General features: G+C 48.4%; 3 protein-coding genes and 1 pseudogene across 4 annotated transcripts; 2 read left to right on the forward strand and 2 right to left on the reverse strand.

Annotated features, from left to right (window-relative positions):
• The first annotated feature begins 4,572 nt into the window (after positions 1 to 4,572).
• LOC101769432 lies at positions 4,573 to 6,869 on the forward strand (annotated as a pseudogene).
• Positions 6,870 to 7,167: 298 nt separating this feature from the next.
• On the reverse strand, positions 7,168 to 11,895 carry LOC101765335 (2,3-dimethylmalate lyase). Its single transcript, XM_004975340.4, has 6 exons — positions 11,559 to 11,895; positions 10,644 to 10,855; positions 10,020 to 10,301; positions 9,228 to 9,350; positions 7,581 to 7,703; positions 7,168 to 7,492 (listed from the first exon to the last, which is right to left on the reverse strand). The coding sequence occupies exons 1-6, from the start codon at positions 11,743 to 11,745 to the stop codon at positions 7,484 to 7,486; spliced, it is 936 nt and encodes a 311-aa protein (XP_004975397.1). The 5' UTR covers positions 11,746 to 11,895; the 3' UTR covers positions 7,168 to 7,483.
• Positions 11,896 to 14,643: 2,748 nt separating this feature from the next.
• Positions 14,644 to 16,013, forward strand: LOC101766018. 2 transcript variants are annotated; one of them, XM_004975341.3, is made up of 3 exons: positions 14,644 to 14,733; positions 14,836 to 15,147; positions 15,238 to 16,013. In XM_004975341.3, the coding sequence occupies exons 2-3, from the start codon at positions 14,846 to 14,848 to the stop codon at positions 15,773 to 15,775; spliced, it is 840 nt and encodes a 279-aa protein (XP_004975398.1). In that variant the 5' UTR covers positions 14,644 to 14,733; positions 14,836 to 14,845; the 3' UTR covers positions 15,776 to 16,013. The 2 variants fall into 2 exon arrangements, with proteins under 2 accessions (XP_004975398.1, XP_022684394.1); XM_022828659.1 differs by lacking the exon at positions 14,644 to 14,733 and having other exon boundaries at positions 14,740 to 15,147; positions 15,238 to 16,012.
• A 1,313-nt stretch (positions 16,014 to 17,326) lies between these two features.
• Positions 17,327 to 19,336, reverse strand: LOC101769832. Its single transcript, XM_012847422.1, has 2 exons — positions 18,518 to 19,336; positions 17,327 to 17,395 (listed from the first exon to the last, which is right to left on the reverse strand). Exons 1-2 carry the CDS (start codon positions 19,334 to 19,336, stop codon positions 17,327 to 17,329), a joined length of 888 nt encoding a protein of 295 aa, XP_012702876.1.
• Positions 19,337 to 23,950: the final 4,614 nt, after the last annotated feature.

A 23,950-nucleotide genomic window follows, 5' to 3' on the forward strand; every position in this document is an offset into this window, starting at 1 on the left:
ACGAACAAATCCAATCAGAGGCGCTGCACGTACGACAGGCATGATCGGTGCCGTCCGACAGATTGTTTGTTCTCCATGCATATTGCATGGGAATTTGACCGTACCTCTTCCATTCCATATTGTGGCTGGGCCTGGGCTCGGCTCATAAGCTCCCGGGCGCGGCCATACCTGTTGCATCAGCTCTCGGCGCTCCTTTTCCCATTTCCAGCCGCTGGAAACACCGCACAAGAGCCAGGTCGATACGTCTCCTTTGCAGCTGGGGATGTCTCAATCCTCCACTGGCAATAATTTCTCGGCTCGGCTGCCACACAGGCCGGTACTGGAGCGCGTGTGACCTGGCTGTGGCCAGTGGCCATCCCCAACCATGTTCAGGCAAGAGGAAGCAGAGTCTCCCCGACCACATCCGTGGCCTCAGAACTCAGATCGGGTCCCCTTCCCCGTGTGTGGCCACATGCATGTCCTCTTGTCGTCTTGATCGTTCAGTGTTGAGATTAGGTTTACTGATTCACTGTACACGAATTTTGATATTACCTTTTGAGTAAGTTACTCATTTCCAAACCATTTTTCATTTTTGTCCGCAGATGGGAGATGGGGATTATTTGAGTCTGATGGGGTACTTTTCGAGGTAGACGGCTACACCTTTTTGTTATTGACGCTTGTGCGTACTAAGAGTTGTAAATATGAGTTGTAAATATGGGACTTGTAAATTTTGCACGACCCTCCAACCCACCAATAATTGTATAAGGGAGGAGAGACTCTTGATGATTTCCTAAAGTCCTACCTAATAAATATAGCGAGAGGCATCCAAAAAAGATAACGTGGAGACCCACTAGCTTGTATATAGGGAAGGCCTGTCGCTATCCACGTTGCGCAGGCATTCTCCGGCGAGGGGCTCCAAAGAGAACTAGAGGACAGCAAGATTTTTCTGATATGGGAGTTTGCACATTTGGTTGATAGCCGCATTGCGCCGCAGCTTGCCACAAATCCCGTGCCGCACTTCTGGACATCGTTTGATTGGTTTCTAGACTTCCGGCGCGCCGCAGAGTACTCGCTGGCCTGCAGTTCATTTTTCTCGCCAAGATGTGCCAGACTTGCTGCAGCCATTTTCAGCACCAGACATTTGGTAGCGCCGGACTTCAGGTGCGGCTAGGGCTCGACAGTATCCAAACAGATCTTTACCTTCTACGTTACTGATTGTACTTTACATTTCGCACTTATCTTTTTTTAATTGCCACGTGTAGTTTGTAGGATTAGAATATATGATGCAAATTTTTTACGCGGTAGAAATAACAAGACATTAAAAAACCAATGCACATCTAGATAGCTTTTGTAATAGTTTTTATATGTTCTTGAAGCCTTCGTTTTTTAAACACCTAGTTCACCGTTCACTTGTTAGGTTGTCACGATCCCAAAATTGGTTTGTTCAATAGACTGTATGATCTTAAAAGTACACATGATCTCAAAAGTGCTCCACAACAGCACTAAGCAAAAGTATAGCTTGGTTAAGGAAGCTTTTAATTCTTTGAAAATGTTACCCAATGAATTAGCTAATGATATGTACTCATGTTTAAATGTTATTGTCAATAAGCTAAGTGCAATAGGCTTGACCAAGCTAAACCATGCGAACGTCACAAGAAAGATCATTCATGTTCTTTTCAATGATAAATGTGCCTCCATTATTGTCACCTATTTCCACTGATTTGAAGACTCCAACAAGATAAAACCAAACAAAGTTATAAACAAGATTATTGCTCATGAGCCATCCGTGAATGCTCCATCAAGCCAAGACATTGCTCCATCAAGCAAAAAAGAAAAGTAGGAGGATGACAAGCAAGAATCTTCCGCATCATGCAAGAATCAAGCTCAAACTCAAGTTCAATTGAGGAAGATGAAAGTGACTATGAGGAGATAAGATGAGGACAATGATGAAGCAACTTGTGGCAGGATGAACAAACTACTAAATAAGATCAATTCCAAAGGTATCCCCTCTACCATTAATTGAGAAAATAGTTCACTACAACCAACAAAAATGAACAAAATAGTTGGTTGTGATGAGAATGGACACTACATAAATATTGTCTGCGCACGAAGAAGAGATGCGAGCAAAAAAAGAAGAAGAAAGAAAGAAAGGTAAGCAAGAAGGCCTCCAGTATTGGATCGATAGTAGTTGTTGCTGAATATGTTCTTCAGGAATCCATTCCCAAGGTTACTTTTTAATTACGCCTGTCAATAATTTCTTTGTAAATAATGGTTATTGATAAAGATGCTGCTAATGACATCTGATATTCTGATGTGACCAAGGTTATTACTTTTGATCCTGAAATTAGTCCTTGGTTACAGTTTGTTACGTGTGCATTAGTTTCATGTCTATTTGAAATAAGTTCATGCTTATTTGCATATTTTAGATAAAGGATAAAATTCAGCCTACTATTCAATGAGAGAGAGACCAGAGGCGCATATGCTTATGCCTCTGCATAAAAGAGGTTTGGATGCTGCCTGCGATCCAGGGGAATCAAAACCGTCCAACGTTTCTGGAAGAGAAAGGAAGGAAGCAAGAGATTTGTGTCTTTGGTCTGTGCGGCCACTAGATCATATGCCACGTCAAATGGGACTAGCTAAGGACCCATGGGTCCCGCCGTGAGATAAGGATGCATGCAGATCATGCTTCCTTTTATTCTGAAGAGAGTCCAATCATTTATTTTAATATATATAATAAAAAACCAGTCGGAGATGCATGTAAAAGGATCCGGTAGTTACAAATTAATACGGAGTATATTTCCTTTCAATTAGGCTGTTTCGTTAGGGATTTGTGTGATTCTGCTTGCATGCCAATATATGTGGCTTTAAATAGCCAAGAGCGCATCTAATGTAATTATATTAGATTAGTAAAAGTGTCCGTGCGTTGCTACGAATCTTTACCCTCTCTAAAATAATTATCTACTTATTCCCTCATGTTTCACGGTGCTTCTCCTTCCTGAAATTCTGCACAAGGAAAATTAATGAAGTAGATAAACTATCTCAAGGAGAAAAGTTCATGGATTTCATACCAGGTGCTATCACAAGAATACGGAGGTTCTGGATGTAACTAGATGCTGTGATCCGTCACCTTTTTAAATTCCTAAGTTATCTGCCATATTTTCCTAAAATCTTCGCATAAAAAAATGTAACTTTGATGTGCATAATTGAAATCACAATTAATTTATTATCAAAATGTATATTGATCCAATCATCCAGCAATTTTAGTATTAGAGTGCTCCATAAAATTTGTATTTGGTCCCATTCATATCCTCGGCTCGTTCTCCGGCTGTATAATCACTAAGTTAAAATTTAAATTAGTAATTCTGATTAGATTAAGGAGGTTCGGACAGCAAGATTGTAGAGCAGACCTTGAGACTATCTAGGTTGTTTTGCCATTATTTAATACAGGGTTTAAACATACATTGGAACTTCTGGTACATAGATTTAGTATGCACACAACTCCAATTTTAGCTTTCATGCATTACAGACATATTGTCTACAAAACTTTCAACCTATAAAAAAAACTGCAAGGCTAAATAAATGCTTACCCTTGATTAGAATTTGTTGGACCACTTCTAAATTTAAAACTTTCACTACATGCAAATTCATCTAACAATTACCGAACTAGCTTGAGCATACTTCGAGCCGCATAGTACCAACGAGCACTCCAGGCAGCACCACTGCATCAGTAATGCCAGGCGGATGCCAGGCATTGGTGATGGCTTGCGGTCAGTGTCCGCAGCAGGCAGCAGGGTGGAGATGCCGCACTTTGCATCTGTGCTAGGTAGAATGCTACGACAACAGCTTATGCTTTGCTGCTGCGTGGATTATATGTGAGATCGTAGCGGACCGCTTCTAAGAAGGCCGACGCTACATCAGGGCGGTGCGCACGGGTGCAACAATGGGCAACAGCACCCGTGCACGGCGAGATCGAAGCTCCGTGTCGCACCACCGGTACGGCATGGTGGAGAGCTTGGGAAACAGAGGAGATGGATGGGTTGTTTGACTGGACCGCAACAAGAAGTTCATGCTCTTATCGGGATGACGGGTTGATTACAAAAAATACGAGATTTTTTTTTTTTGCAAATCGTCAAGAACTATAATTGTTTAACTCCCAAGACTGTGGGTTGATTATGAGGAATTTTTTTGCAAAACAACCACGACGGTTGGAAAAAATAACCGCATTATTTAATATTAGGTATAGATATAGATTTTGATAGTGATGAATTAAACCACCGTGTGTTAGCCATTGTGCTGTCAGGGTTCATCCCAGTGTTATCAAGTTTTGATGAGATCTCTTAAAACCCACAGATTAAGAATTTATTTCTTGGGTTACCCGTCGAATCTATATGATTCAACTCTTCCTGTTCATGTTCTTGTGATCATTGTAGGAAGTTCTACAGTGTGGTATTGCATCTGTTCACCAGATCGTAAGATCGCGCTAGTTACATTCGGATATTGTTGTTTACATTTCTTAGATGGTAGTAAGCAAGTGTTATGTGGAGACATGGAGGAAAGAACTGTGCTAGAAGCTACAAACTCCAATTTTAGATTGTAGTTGTTTCATTTTACAGTTGTTGTTCCCATGATTTGTTTCTCTCGTCATATGTATCTCAAAATGATTTGCACAGGGCTGGATATCTCAGAAATTATCTTCCAGAGGAAAATATGTTTCTGTAAGCATTAGGTCAATTTGTGTGGTTTTGAGTGAGCAGGTAACCCGATGTTTCCATAATTCCAATATTATACTAAGAAATTGATGCCTACTTCTATGTTTGTTCTGTTTTGCTATTCCTTTCATTTGTAAAGACATTCACTCGTCGAAGGTGTAGCTTTTCAGGTCCAAGCCGTGTATTCCACTGCAAAAGATATTCACTTCTTATGAACTGAAATTATACATCATCTATGTTTCATTCTTTGTTCCATCTTTTAACAAGAGTCGTGCATGCATTCCACCATACTTGTAAGTATCGAATCAAATGGAAAGTTTGTGTTGACTGACTGAATTCTAGTTGGCCACATGTTATGCAATGTGTCACTTTGTTGCAGGTTGGAGCTCCAATGAACTGGACAAGAAGTGTGAAAGACCTATTTTGTTCTCCTCGAGCCTCATCAGAAATCTTTTTTAAAAAATTAAACTGAGCGTACGTTCTATTATAAATAAGATAATCCTTAATTTGACCTAACCCTCAAAATTTCCTATTTAACACCAAGTTCAACTTTCGTTCTTTACCCGACACTTTTTTGGATTTTTCTTTCGGGAATCATTAAATACCCTAAGAAAAAGATGATTTTGCCCCTGGGACTCCGCCATCCTTCTCCTCCTCTGCTCTACACCGCACGGGCCCTTCTCCCTCCGGGCCAGCAGGCTAGGCCCCGTGCGGGCGCACGTCTCCGCCGAGCGGAGCATGGAGGCCGCCAGCAAGGGGTTGGTGGTGGAGGAGGAGGACACGGTGAGGCTCTTCGTGGGCCTCCCCGCGGACGTGGTGGTCTCGGACAGCCGCGGGGTGTGCCGCCCGAGGGCTGTCTCGGCGGCACTGCGCGCGCTCAAGCTGCTCGGCGTCGACGGCGTGGAGCTGCCGGTGTCATGGGCCGCGGTGCAGCCCGGGCCCGGGGGCTGGTTTGAGTGGGCCGGGTACCGCGCCGTCGCCGCCATGGTCTGCGACGCGGGGCTCGGCCCCGCGTCGCGCTCCCCACCGACGGCGACGCGCTCCCTCAGTGGGTGGCCGACGCCGCGGCCGCCGACCCCAACGTCCTCTTCACCGACCGGTCCGGGCACCGCCGCTAGGTGTGCCTCTCCTTCGCCGTCGACGAGCTCCCGGTGCTCCTCGGCAAGTCGCCGCTCGAGGCCTACGAGGCCTTCTTCCGCAGCTTTGACGACGAGTTCAACGACATCTTGGAGTCAACCATTACGGTAAGAGAAATCCAAGAACAGAACACATTTCGTCTTCTTTCCAATTTTCGCCGAACTGCAGAGTAAAAGGCTCCTCTTTGAAAAGCTTTCTTGGTTCGTGTAGGATGTGACCGTGAGCCTGGGTCCCAACGGCGAGCTCCGGTACCCGTCGTACCCGCCGAGGAACAACGGCGCTGTCGACGGCTACTCCGGCGTGGGCGAGTTCCAGTGCTACGACATGTACATGCTGGCGCGGCTGAAGCGTCACGCCGAGTCGTCCGGGTAGCCGCTGTGGGGCCTGTCAGGCCCGCACGACGGGCCGCGGTACGACGAGTCGCCGGAGTCGTCTGCCTTCTTCCGGGAGCGGGGGGCTCGTGGAACACCGCGTACGGGCTGTCCGCCAAGGTGCCGCTCCTGTGCGGGTCGCGCCCGGCGGCGGAGGCCACCGCAGGGCTCCACAGCGGGTACGTCCCCGTCGCCGAGATGTTCGCGCGGCACGGGTGCACGGTGATCGCGTGCGGCGTGGATGCGCGGCTCGACGCCCGGGCGGAGGAGCACCCAACGAGGGTCAAGGCCGCCTGCGCGGAGCGCGGGGCGCGCCTCGCCGCGGAGAGCGGGCCGCTCGCCGTGGCGCGCGACGGCGCGGGCGCCACGGGCGTCTGGCTGTCCGCGGGCCGCACCCGGCCGCGCCAGTTCACGTACCAGTGGATGGGCACTGACTTCTTCTCGGTGTGGAGCAACGGGGAGGCGCGGCCGGGCGGAGGGAGAAGGGCCCGTGCGGTGTGAGCAGAGGAGTGAGAAGGGGAGGAGAGAGAGAGGAGGAAAAAGGGTGGTGGGGCTCATAGGGGTATTAACGGTTTCCGGACGGAAAATCTAACAGTGTCGTATAAGGAACAAAAGTTGAACTCACTGTCAAATATGGAATTAAAATTTTTTAAGAGCTAAGAAAGAACCAATAGTTTTTCTGGTGTCAAATAGGGAATTATCTCATTATAAATTTAACAAAATTCAAGGTAGAAAACAGGAATCTTTGCCACCTAATCTGATGAGCACCAGATATTCAGAATGGTGTATGAGTAGTTAGTTATCCAACGAACTGAACGGCGGCATGGCTGTAGGTTTGGGAGAACATGCAGTTGGATTAGCTGTTGAGCAGTATGTGATGTCGTGTCTCGTACAGAGGCATATCAGAATTTCAGGAAACCTTATTCGTGGAATTCAACTGCTAACATACGCATGCAGTGCAGAGGTCCAGATTTTCGATGGCTTGTATACCCAATAGGCCTATTTTATTGAAATTGGAACCACAAATTCAGGATTATTGACACCGCAACAGGGCAGCCAACAAAAAACGAGCAAAAGGAAAGACTACAAGCCTCCCAGATATTAAACCTCCCACATATGTTGCACTATGCAGCTATGGTTACAGCTTCAACACAAATACAATGGGCCTGCATCAATTTCCGGTGGTACTTAAGCCATGGGCACCTTGGTAGCACATCCAGCAGAATCCACAACCACCAAACTGTGGTAGATTATTGTCAATTTGCGCCTCTAGAGTTGTGGCATCCTTCACTTGTCCTACCGAAAGTAACATGTGATTAGGAAACTGCATGAAAAGATAATGTTCACTGTAAACAGAGTAATAGAAGTGAACATCATAGCTAACCAGTTGGTATTGTTTCTCTTCTTTGTAGTAGCGGTTGAACCCTAGTGTATCCTTGATCTCCTGGAAAGATGGCAAGATACTAGGCGGAGGTACACCACCATCTTTTATTGCAACTAGAGCATCCTGCATGCCAGAGGTGCTTGTATTGAGAACAAATAAGTAGTGCTTGCACCTTTCGGCACATAAATGAAATGACTAATGTATTGGAATTGCCAGGTTACTCAACTTTAGTAGATGAGATTTTGTTTTTATAAAAAAGAAGGTTCACTCACAGCCATATCATATATTTGCTGAAAAAGAAGGAAAAGAAAAACACTAGGCGAAAACACTGTTGAGCATTCTGTGGTATATGTGATGAGATGAACAGTACAAGGTTGTGAGTGGAGGAAAGCAGAAAAGCCCTAAAATGACAAACGATTGTGTGGAGACTGAGGAATACATGAGTAATGATGGCCCCCTTAATAGAGAATGTTACAAAAAAAAAAGGGGCAGGAGAGTGAGACGAAACTACTAAAGATCCATCAGGACTGCTGTAGGTAGGAATGCTAATATCAAGGTAGGAGGTCCCACCAAGCACAAATAAGAGGTGATTGCTTAGGATGTCAACATGATCTAGACATATTGTGGATATATTCTCGAGACACATCTACTCATTCCACTTCCACATGTGCAATCAAGATATATTCATAGCCAACATTTAAAAAATCCAACTGCAAGCATTCAAAAATGGCAGTTATGTTTAATAGAGTGCGACTTAGAAAAACATCTTTGTGGAAATACCAGTAATATGGTTTAGAAGATTAAGAATTTCTGAGTAGATGAGCGGTAACAACCTCCCTCTCTCCTAGCTATTGTTGGTTCTCCACTCATGTTTATTTTCTCATTAACATGAAAGTAAAGCATATACCTGAAGGCTGGTAGTCTAGAACATGTTTTGGCCATGGGAAGTTTAGTGAGGTTGTTGTTAGGGAAGATTGTGTGGGATCAGAAAATTGGAAGACATCAATGCTGTATCTGGTCAATTCAAGACTTAGGTTTATAGCTTCAAAGCCTGCCTTATATTCCTTTAGGAGAAGAAAATTGCACTGGAGTCTCCAGCACAGATAAATGCAGTTTTTGGTGACTGATCTTCTGGTCCAAGTTAGGCAATTGTTTAATCTGTTGTGTAACAATGCCATAATAAAACAACCTTCAACAATTAAAAATGTAGACAACTACAAAAGGAGGGGAACTTATGGAGTAAGTGACTGGAGCATCCCAATACATGATTGACTGATAAATAGGGATGGAAGTGGGCTGACGCCTACTGACAAACGATAACACAGGCATCGTTTAGTGCAAGGGAGAGAATGTGTAGCCAGCTAAATGTAAGATCAGAATACAGAGGTACAAAGAAAATGTAATTCAATAAGTATGCAGAAAAAAAAAGATCAACAAGCACTAAGACTACCTTCTGCTTGTGTTCAAACAAATAAAAATGTACATGATTCTATCAGCAAGAACTAAGACACTCACAGCCCCATCCTTGATAACAGATAAAATACAAAGAATAAGATCAACGCGTCATATATATATGTGTGTGTGTGTGTGTGTGTGTGTGTGTGTGTGTGTGTGTGTGTGTGTGTGTGTGTGTGTAAGAATACATACCTTCATTGCACGCATTGCCACGCCAACTAAGGATAAAGGATAGACCGCAAGGCTGAAACCAATTTTCTCAAGTTCGGCAGGGCTCAATATGGGAGTTTTACCACCACCCTCTAACATATTTACCTGCAGAACAGAGCGTAAATGTACTCATGGGTCATATCACAGCTAGAGGAAGGAAAAACTTCAAGCAAATAATAAAAGGACACTTGAACGGTGGACCCAGTCATTGTTGAGTACGAAATATGAGCAGTAAAAGTAACTTGTATAGGTATTCTTTTCCATTCAGACTGGAATATGAGAAGATGGTTATGGTGTAAGCAAATCAGTTCATCATACATATCTAATACCTACACTAAAGCTGAGTCCAAATGGAGGCAGCAATCACCCCATTTCATCACTATATCATATCCAAATCTGAATGACACAACACACCTATGGGAACATTAGAATCTGCATAAATTTCTAGGGAATACTAAAATATCCAGAATCTGCTACGGAATTCCAAACTAAACCAGCATGAATGGGTATGACAATGCATATAAACTAAAAGACATAATTTAAACATCAAAGTGTGGCCTCAATTTCATTTTATAGAACATATATGTTCTGGGTGTATCCTTTCATCAGCTTTGTCAAATTCACTGGAAGAAGGGACTTAGAGGTAACACAGACACAAAAGGACAATGAGGAGTGCTATTCTATACTAAGGGATCTGGAGAAATGCAGAAACAACCATAAACCCACAATTCACATGTAACTAGAAAAGCATCGAAAACATAGAATACATCTTACCATCTTTGGAACTTCTGGTGCAACTGCACAGAATGCCTTCATCTCTTCCACTGAAGCAAGGGCATCAATAAACAGAACATCGGCACCAGCATCGGCAAAAGCTTTTACTCTCCATAATGCTTCATCAAGAGAAATGGCTTGACGGGAATCTGTCCTTGCCACAATAACAATGTCAGAGCCGCTCTCGTTCCTAGCATCAACAGCAGCTTTTATGTGCATGATGGCTTCCTCCCTTGAGATGACTTTCCTTCCTTCAGTATGTCCACATGCTTTAGGTGCCACCTTAAAATTGCTACATGTTAACTTCTTTCAGGATAAATAAAACAGAAGGATCAATTGCGAAACCGAAAGTCTTCTCCTCACCTCCTGATATAACCTAAGTATGCAAATCTAAAAGGAAACGGAAAAGCATCTGGTAAATGTGGAATTTAACTAGTCCACTGGCTACCATTTTTCTTTTGAGCAGTACTAGTGTTTATTATCTAAAGCTAACAGAAAGAACAACATGTTACACTCATTATTGCAGTCAGAGGGAGTTAAACATGACAAAGGACATATGTGATACTATCTTAACTAAGGTGCACATCTATGGAAGGATTGATTAGCATTCCTAAGAGAGAGCACCTGATCTTCAAGCATGATTCCAGCAAAACCAGCATTAGTATAGCCCTTGATGGTTCTCTTGATGTTCATAGAGTTTCCATAACCATTGTCTCCATCACCAATCACTGGGATTGATACAGCTTCATTGATTAGACGCCCTTGGTCTACCATTTCTCCATAGGAAATGAGGCCAACATCAGGCAAGCCAAGCCGTGCCGCAGAAACACAGAAGCCTGAAGAAACATAAACACTACAATGCATGAGATATATTGGCTTGAACAACCACCAAATGTTTATTTTAGACAGAGTATGCAAAATCTTGTCTGCTGTTACATCTAAGGCCTAAGAGCTATGATAAAATAATTTCCGTGGTAGCCCCTGTCATGGATTAGATACACTCTCTAATCGAAGAATTCCTGGCCACCTAAACTACATTTCCACCTTTTCAACCAAAACCAATTTTACTTTTTCAAGCAGAACCACAATCGCAGCATGTAGTCAGAAGAATAACCACACTACATCTCTAACCGGAGACAGGATGGCTACCAACATCATTCGCTTGTTCTTGAGATTGACTTAGCATTTAGTTCTAAGTATGCAGATAGCTTAATGCAATATTAAATCTTCGTCGTGGAGCTCGCAGTCTGCATAGTTTTAGAAACACAGATTAAAGGACAGTAGTTCCTCCCTACAGGTTGCGTGACTTAGTAAATCAGTATAGAAGGACGCGAAATGAATTAGGATGTTGTTAATCTGCTCTGATTGGGATTATACAACACGAAGCCAACCGATTAATCTATCGAGTTCTCCAACAAACGAACTAAACCCCATCACGAGGATTTTTCGACGACCAACAATGACAACAAAAAGACACAGGCGAGCGCGGAACAGATGAGAAGCCCCGCCCGAGAGGGGGGCCGACGGAAGCGCACGTACCGCCCATGAAGCCGATCGGGAAGCCCGCGCTCTCGACGAGGCGCGCGCCGAGCGCGTCGAAGCAGCAGGGCGCCTGGTGCGCGCCGGGCGTGGCGAGGATCCGGCGGAGCGCCGCGGCCGGGGACTCCCCCGGGCGGATGCCGCGGGCGGACTCCTCGGTGGCGAAGTAGGGGGAGCGCGCGGCCATCCCGGCGGGGCTGGCGGAGGAGCCGGAGGAGGCTTAGGCGCGGCGAGCCGGAGGGTGGGATGGGGATGGGGATGGGGATGGTGGGGGGAGTGTACGGTGTGGTGGTTGGCGTGGTGACTGACTTGGCTGAGGCTGAGAGCTGAGTCAACCTTGGTAGTCAAGGTGCGAGTCACGGAGCTCGTGTGGCTTGCCTTTTTTAAACTGAACTCGTGTGAACCCGCTAGGCGTGGATAGAATAGACGTGCACCAAGATCTCGTGGCACTTTTCTACGATGGATGCTTTGCCGAGCCAGCCCGTTGAGACTCTGGCCGGGCCAGAAACGTTGAGGCTCTGGAGAAAGGCCCACCTAATGAGGCAAAGCACCATTTTGTGTTTTTATATTGTTAGCACAATGTTTTCTTAAAAACACACACACACGAGCACAAGTGCCGCATTCAGACACTAACAGAGTCAGATGAAAGACTTTAGACAACATATATTGTTACGTGGATTAATTATTCCAATATTTATGCATGTAAATGCATATGGTTTATAGCCTGCTAGTAGGATACTCTTTTCTAGTTCTGTGAGCACGGAAGGGTAACTTGTAAGTATTCTCACATAATCCCATCACTAAGTCCGAACTTCATCCTTTAAAACCTGGATATAGTAAAGAACCCCCACCCTGAATACTAATTCAACAAATATATAGGCGCCATCAATAAAGAAATACATGGCTTCCTGAATTGACAATAATGATTTAGGACCTGTTTAGCACGGCTCCTGTTCATGTTAAAATGGCTCTAATTCTGACTTTTCTAATAAAGCAGCTTTTGTGGCTCTGGCTCGTCCTTTTTAAAAATATTTGGCAAAACGGTTTCTCCTGATTTTTTGATAGATAGATAACGTCAAGTGTCCATAATACCCCTATATTTTTTTTCTTTTCTTTTATTTACTTTCTCCTCTGCCGCCCATCCGAGTCGCTGCTAGCCTGCTACCTGTCTACCACGCGCCAGTTCGCTCTACCACTGCCACGCCGCTGCCGGTCCGACCCGCATTGCGCCGCTGCGGCATCCCGCCGCTCCTCCACGCCTCCGCCCCACCATTAGTCTGCACTGCCGCGCGTCAAATTGCTACTCCTTCCCGCTACTGTTCAGCGGCACTGCGCCGTTCAGCCACTACGCCGGTCCGCGCCGGGCGGCCGCACCTTCACGCCGCCGTCGTGCCACACGAGAGAAGGTAGGGGTGGAATTTTTATCGTAATTTCGATCAACTTGAGGGGAATTTCATTTGACTTTGCTGCGGGAGGGGGAGAAGCCGGGAGGAAGCCAGTTTTTCCGACTCTCTCACCCTAGTGCAAACATGCAAAGGCTTCTAGTGGCTTCAACGTTGAAACCGTTTTGATTCTTGCCGTTTGGTAGGACTTGGTCATAAGCAGTTGAATAAGGTCCCATTTGGCAAGGCTTGTTGAGCGGCTTTTCCATCGGCTTCTCATGAAGCCCTGCCAAACGGGCATAAACGAAATGGCTCCGCTCGAGAAGCCCCGCGATTCCCGCTGAGAGGAGCCAGGAGAGGGAGAAGAAGCCCAAAAAAGGGGCTCCCAGTGGCTTCGTCCCCTTCGTGGGGCCAAAGTCCCCATCTTGCCCATGGGCGCATGAGGGTCGGAGGATGGCGCGGGCGCAAGGAGGCCGGAGGACACCGTTGGTGGCGGCGCTGGTGCGGGGAGGGAGGAGGGTGGCAGCGGCAGCGTGGATGCGCAGGGGCCGAGGGAGGTGGCAGCGCGAGCACGGGGGCTGAGGGCGGCAGTGGCACAGGACGAAGGATGGCCGGCAGCAGCGGGTGTGGGGCGGAGGTGGCCGGCGGCGCGCGCTGGGGCACAGGGCGGGACGGAGCTGGACGGCGCGTGTTGGAGCGCAAGGCGGAGGATGGCGTGCGCTGGCCATGGGTGAATGGATAAGAAAGAGAGAGGAAGGGAAGGAAAGGGGAAGAATAGGAAGAGAAGAGAAAAGGAGAAAGGAAAAATAAAAAAGAGAGAGAGAAAAGGGAGAGAAGGGGAAATAAAGAGAGGAGAAAAAATAGGAAGAAAAGAGAAAATCGAAAAATAAAAATAAAAAGGATACGAGCAATAGACAATTCATCATTTTTATCCATATTATAGAAGCCGTTTTACCAAACGAGCCCTAAGCCAGAGCCAAAGCCCTACCAAAAGGCTCCTTACTGACCTGCATATCATGTGTTTGGTTTGATTAAATCGGCGCATACATGTACGACACCATCCCAAATGAGCGGTCGTTCGCGCGTTTGATTCCATGTGTTGAACAAGATCATCCAGGATACGTTGATTCATGCTTCAGGAATATGCTGTTTAGATCATAAACCGTCCCGTGGGTCAAAATCTCCCGAACCACACGCCATCCACGACGAGCCGAGCGCGGTTGAGAAGAGAACGGTCCTGTTGCCGGATCATCGCCGCCATTCATGTTCAAATTCAGGCAATCAAATATTAACGTGTACCAACTCGTACAATCTAGGTAAGAAAGAGGTCGACTCTTACTTCTCCTTAATGAAATACTTGCCCAGACAAATTCTCGAAAAAAGTACAAACTAAATTGTAGTAATCTAATTTAGAACCATGTGAACCATCTCATTCAACACGCAGGCTGCACTCTACTTGTCGACCCACCATGAGTCCTTCCAAAACACCAAGTGTTGACTTGGGACACGGAGACGCTGACCGGTCGAGCTCGAGCATAACCAGGTGTGCCATGGAACCAAAAGGCAAAAGCTGCCGTGCCATCTCATCCTCTCGAATCCTGAAGCGCTGCCGTTGTTTTCTCCATTTCCACCGGCAGAAGCATCCAGGTGCCGGCGACGTGTCCTCCCCGGGCATACGTGCCCCGCCGCATGCGCGGACACGTACGCGCCTCGCCTGCCCACGCGCCCCAGAACCCCAAAGAAAGCCCAACCCCATCTCGGCTTCTTCGATCGCCACGAGTAGATAACGCCGCGTACTCCCGCTCTCCCTCCTGCTAAATCCTTCTTCGTTCTCCTCCTCCTCGCCGGCTAGCTACTCGATCGCTTCTTGCCTGATCTCTCTTGTTCATTGCCAGTACTATTACAATGTCGGGGATCTCGCTGGCGGTGGCGCCGCGGTCGGACCCGGAGCACGGGTCGGAGCGGCAGCCGACGACGATGATGGGCGGCGTGATGGGTTCGCTCCGCGTCATCGAGCTCCAGCTCGTGGCCTTCATCATGGTGTTCTCGGCGTCGGGCCTCGTCCCGCTCATCGACCTCGCCTTCCCCGTCGCCACCACGCTCTACCTCCTCGCCATCTCCCGCCTCGCCTTCCCGCCGCTCCACTCCAAGCTCGACGCCGCCGGCGGCTCGCCCGCCGCCTCCCAAGAAATCTTCCGCGGCAGCAAGTAATTCATCGATTACCTCTTCTGATCACTAATTTGTCACGGTAATAGGTTCGATGCCGATCGCGCGCTGACATGGAAGGTCCGGCGCAGCTTGTTCCAGGTGTACGTGGTGGTGGGCACGACGGTGGGCCTGTTTCTGCCGCTGGCGCACGTGCTGGGCGGGTTCGCGCGCGGCGACGACGGCGCGGTGCGGACGGCGACGCCGCACCTGTTCCTGCTCTCGTGCCAGATCCTGACGGAGAACGTGGTGGGGTCGCTGGGCGCCTTCTCGCCGCCGGTGCGGGCGCTGGTGCCGCTGCTCTACACGGTGCGCCGGGTCTTCGTCATCCTCGACTGGGCCTACGACGTGTGGGCCAACAGGGCGCTCACCAGGGCGTCCACCGCGCAGGAGGCCGCCTGGCTCTGGTTCGGCCGCTACCTCGCCGCCGCCAACCTGCTCTACTTCTCCGCCAACCTCTTCGTCTTCCTCATCCCCAAGTTTTTGCCCCGCGCGTTCGAGAAGTACTTCCGGATGCGCGACGAGGTGTGTGCTAAGACGGCCGAGGACAAGCGCGCCCGCGGCCACATGGAGGCGCCGGAGCAGCGCGGCGATGTCGCCAAGCCGGTGGAATCCAAGAAGGCGGACTGAGAGAGCTTTGGATATGTGGGGTTCGAAATTCACTGGCGTGCAGCTTTGTAATTTCTTTCTTCGTTCCTTTCCGGGTGGCCGCCACGTATGCGTTTGTTGTTGTCATGGCTTCTGCGATCGTTGGATCGCAGAGGACAAGATGTAGTAGTGGCGTGATGATGAATCTTGCAGCGACACGTAGCGAACTTGCAATGATCCGGATTAATTTATTCGTACGGGTGCCGCCACGCTTCGCTTCAACGGAGAACACGCGCCCGTCGCCACCGGTTTGGACGCTCGCCCCGTGCCCGTGCAGGTGCAACACCACGAAATCCGAAGCCGCGCGCCTCCGGTTCTCGCCGGCGAACTCCGCCGTCGCGGACAGCCTATTCATTCCCACTTCCTTCGCTGCTCGCCTCTCCCTCGCAGCCTCGCTACAGCAGGCCGGCAGCACCGTGTCGGTGTCAGCATTAGCGTGAGGAAGGATAACAGCCAGGGACGAAAACGGATGGGACTTCCGTTTCCACATTTTATCACCGTTCCACATTCTAACATTTTATCACCGTTCCACATTCTAACATTTTATCACCGTTCCACATTTTATCACCGATTATCACCGAAAACGAAACGGAATCGGGTGGGATCGGGTTCGGAACAGGCGGACTACGGAAACGTGCGGGAACGGGTACCTTAATACGCACACATACAACATTGAGACGCACACGTATAACATTGTTAGTTTTTATTGCTTCCTATACATACACATTGTTAGTTTTTATTGCCTCCTATACATACAACATTGAGACGCACACGTACAACATTGTTGGTTTTTATTGCTTTCTATACAACATTGTTGGTTTTTGTTGCTTGCTCTAAAGACTTTAATCTTTCATGAAACATGGGGCTAGCATAGCCTCTTGGGGCATAAGAAGTATTGAGCTAGAGCTAGGTACATGCTAATGCATATTAAGTCTATCCTAAATTTATTAAATACGGGATAAATACGAGTCCATCCTGACTTAAAAAAAGATCCCGCAAAAACAAGCGAGATAGACCCTCTCCCGCTTCCTATCCCATTTCTGAATTTGTACGTAAATATGAAAATGGAAAGACCAAATGTGGAAAACGGAATGGGACGATACGGAATTTATCCCATCCATTTTCAACCCTAATAAAAGTTGTATACACATTAGATAATTTGCGAATCCTATAAAGACGCAATCCGATGTCAACTATGTGTGGATTTTGTGTAAGACCCGAGAGACTCCACCCTCGTGCACCTGGGCTGCGGCTTTTGCTGTTCATTCTCAACATTTGAAGAACTATGAGACGATGATCACTGCTCAAGTAAACGAAGTACGAAGCATACGTCTATTTGGAAAGAAAAAACAGATAGTACTGGATCCTACTTACGTTGATCGGCTATGTCCAGAAGGCGATGCAAGTTTGTGCTAAAAAAATAATTGAAAAAGAAGAGAAGTTCAGACGAAGCTCTTGGATCTTGGATTTCAGCCAATATTGACACGATCAGCGCCTTTGAGTCGGTCTCCACAAGATTTCAGACTCCAAGTTCTATAGAGCCAGTCGAATGCCATCTCTGCAAGCTTCTACCTCGACTGCCATCCCTGCAAGCTTCTGCCACTGCCACAAGCGTTGAGAAAACCGAAACTGCCATCTTACCTAGGCAAGAAGTTTCTTTCACGTCTAAATCAAAGTAAAAGGAAAAAACAAGTTAAATTGGCCAGCGTTTGTTACTTAGCCCATTGTACGAACAGCCCAATAGGCCCATCTATCCAGTCAAGTCGTCTTCAGCCTCCATTCCAATGATCCAATCTATCTCCATCCGAGAGACTGTTCCCACGCGCACATGTGACATGCCGAGCTTCGTTTCATGGTTGCAGCCCGCCGCCCGCTGCCAAGCTGCCCCCCGCGCCATGCGTCCTAGTTGCCTGCGCCGCGGCCGCCCGGCTGCCACGACCCGCACACGGCCACCCATGCGCGGCGCGCCATGAGAGTTAGGCGAAACTCCCTGGCGTCCCATTCGGACGCCAGGAGTCCAAGTCGCCGACTAGGCGTCGACAACAATGTATGCCACACAAAACATACAGAGATACAAAGTGCCGCTAGCACTATCGCGAGATTTCACGTTGACGTGCCATGGCAGCCCCATTAGCCCAAGATTACATTTTCTTTCACTCATTGTAGAAACTAGCTAGGTGAATTTACAGCAAAAGTGCATATATACTAAAACATAGCACATCTTAGTGCCTGTTTGGATTGAGGGTGGTTAAACTTTAACACCCTCAAATGAGGTGTTAAACTTTAACACATTGGGGTGTTTGGATGTTCTGTTAAAGTTTAACACCAAAGGATGGAATTGCCACTATTGCCCCTCATTTCTTCCTACTAATTGCAGCCAAATACCCCTGTCCTTCTTGCCGTTGCTTCTGCTACTTCCTGCCAAGTATTTGACATGCCAGCGCCGCAGAGTGCCGAGTCGCCGTGCCCCAAGCGGATGCGGGGTGCCGTCACCCCAATGCCTCCGGTCGTGCAGCCGGCGGGCTATTGCACGGCATCCTTCGCACCACCACTGTCGTACGTGCCTCACATCGCCGCTTCAGCAAAGCCTCAGCCTCCGCCGCCGCCAGTTCCGACCCGTCTTGCAGCGCCGCCGCCGAGTCGCTCGCCGGCGCCCACACCACTGCAGCCGCGTTTGCTATCTAAGCAGCAGGCGCCGCCGCCAACTCTCCCGGTGGTACATGCCTGCCACATGCCAGAGGACACGGCGATGAGGGGTGCAGGAGCAGCGTCGATTGCCTCGGCGAGCCTCTGCACGCTCTTCTCCAGCGCGTGAATTTCCCTGAGCAGGCCGCAGGAATTGCGCCGATCCTTGCGCTTGCCCTCCACGGCGAGGCGTTCCTGGAGCGTGAGGAGCGGCGGCGCCCAGGGGAACGCCGCGCGCGGCGGCGCGGCGGGGAGGTGGCTCGCCTGGAGCGCGCCGCCGCGGTCCGGGCAGGGGACGGCGGCGACGAGCGCGCACGCGGCGAGGTGGAGCAGGGATCCCATGGCATAGGCCGGCGCGGCGACGCCCGAGGCCTTGCTCCCGCGCGGCGCGGCCAGGCCGGACCCGATGGCCTGCAGCTGCCGAGCCGCCGACCAGTTGCGCGACACGCTCCACGAGAGCGAGCGGAAGTGGGTGGAGGACGACGACGACGAGAAGGACGAGGATGAGGAGGCGAGCGACGCGGCGTGAGATGGCGACGCCCGCGCACGGCCGAAGGAGCGGTTGCGGTGGGAGGCGAGGAACGACGCGACCCCGCCGCCACCGCCCGCGGCGGCGGCGGCGTCGTCGACGAGGAGCGCGGAGAGGTCCGAGAGCGCCTTCCGCGTGCGGCGGAGCTGGCCCTCGTGGATCTCCCCCTCGGGCGGCGCGAGCAGCACGGACGCCGCGATGGACAGGAACTCCTCCTCCTCCTCCCCACCGCCGCCGCCGCTGCCGCCACTAGCCCTCAGGTCAGCGAGTTGCGCGGCAACGTGGCCGTGGAACTCATCGACCTCCGGGTCCACGCCGGGCATCGGCATCGCCGCGGCCGCCGCCGCCGCCGACGCGGAGGCCGGGGTGTCCAGAGACGCGGAGGCCGGGAGGACAGAGACGGAGGGTACCCAGGGAATAGCCGGATGAGGACCAAAGTTTAACAAGTTTAACACCCCCTTGAGGTGTTAAAGTTTTTGGGGGTGTTAAAGTTTAACACATAAGTTTTAACACATCTGTTTGGATCAAAAAGTGTTAAAAAGTGTTAAAACTAGAGTGTTAAACTTTAACACCCTCAATCCAAACAGGCCCTTAGTTTAACGATGCGTCGTTGTTCTTTTGGTCTTCAAAATCTCTAGATATTTATAGTTCGGCCATCTTCTTGGTCTTGAGCTTTGAAACTTGACTCCACTTGAGTTATTGACTTACACAGAACAACTTTGAAACAAGGGTTCGCCAAAGTACTTGATTAATTCCAAATTTACATGTAAGGGTTACAATGTAATTATTTTTAGGAAAAGGGTTGCCGATCATCACTATCCTACACGTAAGTTTAAATCCATATTTTGGCTTCTTGTATGAATCCTTTGGTTTTACCAACCGAAAGGAGGGTGGTGTTGGTCAACCCAACACTACAAAAATCCTCATTATTACCCCAAAGTTGAATCCAGTTTTGGCTTCTTGTTAAGTGATTTTTATTTTTTTGAGACGACGGAGGTAATCTTTGGCCTCCGCACCAATTACAGGTGCACATAACCATTATATCCATTCAAACATGCGCATCAGGATTAGGATTTGAATCCTGGTGGTTGAAACTTGCAATCACAACTAGATAAGTCCATGATTCTATTCACCATGGTTCAAATCCTAGTGTCCACATTTTATCAGATAAAATGGTTGGTTAATGCAAAGGTCAGAAATTACCTACCTAACCTCTTGTTAAGTGATTCCTGGACCTCATAGGCCAATTTCAAATAGAAATGGTATTATGTCGCTCTTCTATCTTTTTACCTCATAAGCTTTTCTAGATAGAATTTGGCTTATTTAGGCTGAATGTTGGCAATTCACCATCAAGCCTGTGCTTAATGTTTTCTTTTTTTCCTTGATGCTAGTCTCTTTGTGCTAGTCATGATGACTGATGAGATCCTCGATTGCTATACGAAGCTTCTTTTAGCAATACATTAAATGTGAACTAAACTGAGCTGACAGCTGCATGTAATAGTTACTTAGTGGCCTATTTTTTCTCTGCGCATACCTTGACTCTTCCCTCTGATCATGACATCTATCATATCCAAATTTGACTGTTCTTTTTTATATTTTGTAGGTAAACTTGACCGGTTTTTGTTCTACGGGGTGCAAATGATTCGAGCGAATGGCTGAGTGAACCAAGTCAAGAATGTGGAATAAGGGATGCAAATAATTTGAGGGAAGCGGCCGGTCTGACTACGGAGTGCATGGCTGAGTAGTGAATCAAGTCAAGGATGTGGAATAAGGGATCCCTACAGATAGGATAGTAATTATATTCTCGACAGTGAGACAATTTTAGCTAACAACGTTTGTGTTTTCCATGATAAGGTTTCTACAAAGAAACTGTATCCATGGAAGAGTTGTTTGTGTTGTATGTTTGATTAGGATTCAATAGGAGTGTGCTATTAGGACTTCTATTTCTATTAGTACTTTGAGAGTTGAATCTTACAAGGTATAAGGGTCTCGGAGGGGACTATATAAATAAGGGGGTAGAGCCTCTAGGAATCTATGAAGCCAAAGGCAATCAAGGCTTGTGAGAGATAATTATAAGCGATCAAGAGGGATAGATTAGATAGTTCTATAGCACTAGATTCTTGTATAGGGTAAGAAATCAGAGAGTCCTAAAGGGTCAAGTAGGGTTGCGATGGAGCGACAATCACTTGTACTCTTTTAGAGTTGTGCTTAAAAAATTTGCGGTTAGCTTCGTCAAAATTCTATTCTCTTGTCACGGTTGCTTCAACGCTATCATTTGGATTTTCAACGAGATTCATCTACTTTATTCTTGATATATCGTACTCGCAATATCCTTTCTCAATACAGGGATTGTTGCGCACAATGAGAGGTATCACAGTTTGTACAAGGGTGAGGGCTTTTTAATGTAGCTTCATAATTTTGACCTTTTAATGTATGCCCCCTCTCAAATCTTGCTCTAGATCTACCCTGGCTTAGGCATGAATGCACGATGCCCATCAGCAACCACCCAGATAAGTCATCCAGTGCTTACACATTGTCCATCCTTGCCTCCTTGCCGCACCTACTGCCATCATTTCCCATATCACCATTGTTGTCGCCGCCTTGAGCTTACACATTGTCCATCCTATATCAACATGGCTTGCTGTATCGCTGCCATCTTATCGTCCCGCCCCGGACATACTTCCACTACTAGCCGGCGGCCTCCCTCTAACCCTACCCACATTTTTACACCCTAACCCCTTAAACTCTAACCTCCAAATGATCAAATCGCTAGAGGCCTTTTTTTTTTGCATCTTTACCCCCTAGCTAGCTAACAGATGATTGATTTCGAATTATTAGGAGATAGGGACGTTGAAGGGTAACACTATATGCAACAGTCTTACATTCTGAATGGATTTTGACTCTTCGCTAGCTGGAAGGGGGCGGGCAGAAAATATCCGTTTTGCCTCAGCAGCTAGCGTCATGCTTCCTAAGAGGGTATTTGGATAAGAGATGCTAAACTTTAATAGTGTCATATCGGATGTTTGGATGCTAATTAGGAGGACTAAACATGAGCTAATTATAAAACTAATTGCAGAACCCTGTGCTAATTCGCGAGACAAATCTATTAAGCCTAATTAATCCATCATTAGCAAATGTTACTGTAGCACTACATTGTCAAGTTATGGACTAATTAGATTTTAATAGATTCATCTCGCGAATTATACTTCATTTGTACAATTAATTTTGTAATTAATAATATGTGTTAAAATTTAATAGGGTGTTCCAGACACCCCTTAGCCACACATAGAACATCGACGTATTTGACGTAGCGCCCAGAAACAGCATGTGGTAGAGTGTGTTCTTAGCGCGGTGCTTGTCATCACCGTTGAAAAGATTTATTAGCCTGTCGAGCTAGCGAGAGGTTAATGGAACCAAGAAATTAAACCTTGTAATTAAGGACAGCGCAGCCGGTAGGTACTCGAGAGATGGGGAATGAACAAGCTGATGATCTGGCTAGTTGCTGAGGGGTAGCTATCGGTCCACCCTCCAGTGAAAACTAAGCATTTGTCCCGAGACTTAGTACCGGTTGCATTTTGATCTAGTACTAATGTGAGCATTAATACCGAGCCTAACGGCTAGTCCCCGATGAGGCCCCCGTGAACCACTTTAGTACCGGGTGAAGGCTTCACCCAGTACTAAAGGTTGCACATTAGTACCGGTTGAAGCCTCCACACGGTACTAATGTGCAACATTAGTACCGGGTGAAGCCTTCACCCGGTACTAATTTGGACTTCACTGGATTGAAGTCCACCGCACGCGTCCGCTCCTCACCGTCTTATCTGTATGCCTCCCTCCCTCTCTCTCTCTCTCCCGAACGGTCCCACGGCGGCCTCGCTTCTCTTCCTCCCATTCTTCCAAGCGCGTCCCTCCCCTTCCCTCACGGCTGCCCCTCCCCTCTCCCCTCCGCGCGCCCCTCACTGCGACACCAGTGAGGAGCGGCGGTGGGGCGAGGTGAGGCGATGGTACGGCAGTGGGGGAGCGCAGAGGCGGAGTGGCGGGCGACAGCGCGTGGAGTAGTAGCGGGCGACGGTGCGTGGAGCAGCAGGATCTGCAGGCTGGTGCGGTGGGAGAGCGTGGAGGTGCGGCGGGGGCATCGGGATCTAAGGGGTGGCGGTGCGGTAGGACGAGGTGCGTGGCCTCACCTCTCTCTCTCTCTCTCTCAGCGAGGGCAGCCAGCGGCACGAGGAGGCCAGTGGAGCGCGTCGCGAGGGTGGCCGGCCGGGCGAGGGGGCCGGCAACGGGTCGCGGGGGAGGCAAGGCGGCGGGGATGAGGGTAGGGACCAGGATCAGCCGATGAGGAGGAAGAGCGGCCGGTGGTGATGAGTCGGAAGGGCGGCTCTCTCTCTCTCTCTCTCTCTCTCTCCGGTGTGGGGCTCAGGTGCTGTGCGGCTGGGAGCGGACGGAGGTGGGGTGTAGCCGGGGCTCCGGTCGGCGAATTTATTTTTTTTAATTTTTTAATACCCCTTTAGTACCGGTTATTTTACTCGGTACTAAGGGTTTGTTTGGCATGGCTCCACTCCAGAACTCCAGCAACTCCACCAAGAAATCCAGCCAAACACCCTAACTCCAAAACTCCATGGAGTTGTAGTGCAAATAAAACTGGAGTTTTGGAGCACCTCTTTTCCTGCTCCAAAACAACCTCTTTTGAACCTCCTCGTGGAGTTGGTGGGTAATTACCCACCAAGCCACTGGTTAAAAAAATATTTCATTTTGTTCCTCCCGAGCCCCCACTCGCACCTCATTTCCCCACCCGTGTGTTCCTGCCACCCGTCGCCACCACAGCCCCACCGCCCATAGTCGCCGAGCCCCGTCAGCCGCCCCCGTCGCCACCCAGCCCCGCCACCCGTCGCCACCTCCCCGCCTGTCGCCAAGCCCCGCCGTCCGCCGCCATCTTGCTGCCC

This window comes from Setaria italica, chromosome VII (genome assembly GCF_000263155.2).
Source record: "Setaria italica strain Yugu1 chromosome VII, Setaria_italica_v2.0, whole genome shotgun sequence".
NCBI classification, from domain to species: Eukaryota; Viridiplantae; Streptophyta; class Magnoliopsida; order Poales; family Poaceae; genus Setaria; species Setaria italica.

What these genes read in the sequence shown, in the direction of transcription:
- LOC101765335 (XM_004975340.4), bottom strand. Translation starts at nt 11,745, where the DNA reads ATGGCCGCGCGCTCCCCCTACTTCGCCACCGAGGAGTCCGCCCGCGGC. An exon ending in CCCGATCGGCTTCATGGGCG is followed by an intron (nt 10,856 to 11,558) that starts GTACGTGCGCTT and finishes ATGTTTCTTCAG; the next exon opens with GCTTCTGTGTTTCTGCGGCA. An exon ending in GAATCATGCTTGAAGATCAG is followed by an intron (nt 10,302 to 10,643) that starts GTGCTCTCTCTT and finishes AGCAATTTTAAG; the next exon opens with GTGGCACCTAAAGCATGTGG.
- LOC101766018 (XM_004975341.3), top strand. Translation starts at nt 14,846, where the DNA reads ATGTCGGGGATCTCGCTGGCGGTGGCGCCGCGGTCGGACCCGGAGCAC. An exon ending in GAAATCTTCCGCGGCAGCAA is followed by an intron (nt 15,148 to 15,237) that starts GTAATTCATCGA and finishes GGTCCGGCGCAG; the next exon opens with CTTGTTCCAGGTGTACGTGG.
- LOC101769832 (XM_012847422.1), bottom strand. Translation starts at nt 19,336, where the DNA reads ATGCCGATGCCCGGCGTGGACCCGGAGGTCGATGAGTTCCACGGCCAC. An exon ending in TGTCCTCTGGCATGTGGCAG is followed by an intron (nt 17,396 to 18,517) that starts GCATGTACCACC and finishes CGCTTGTGGCAG; the next exon opens with TGGCAGAAGCTTGCAGGGAT.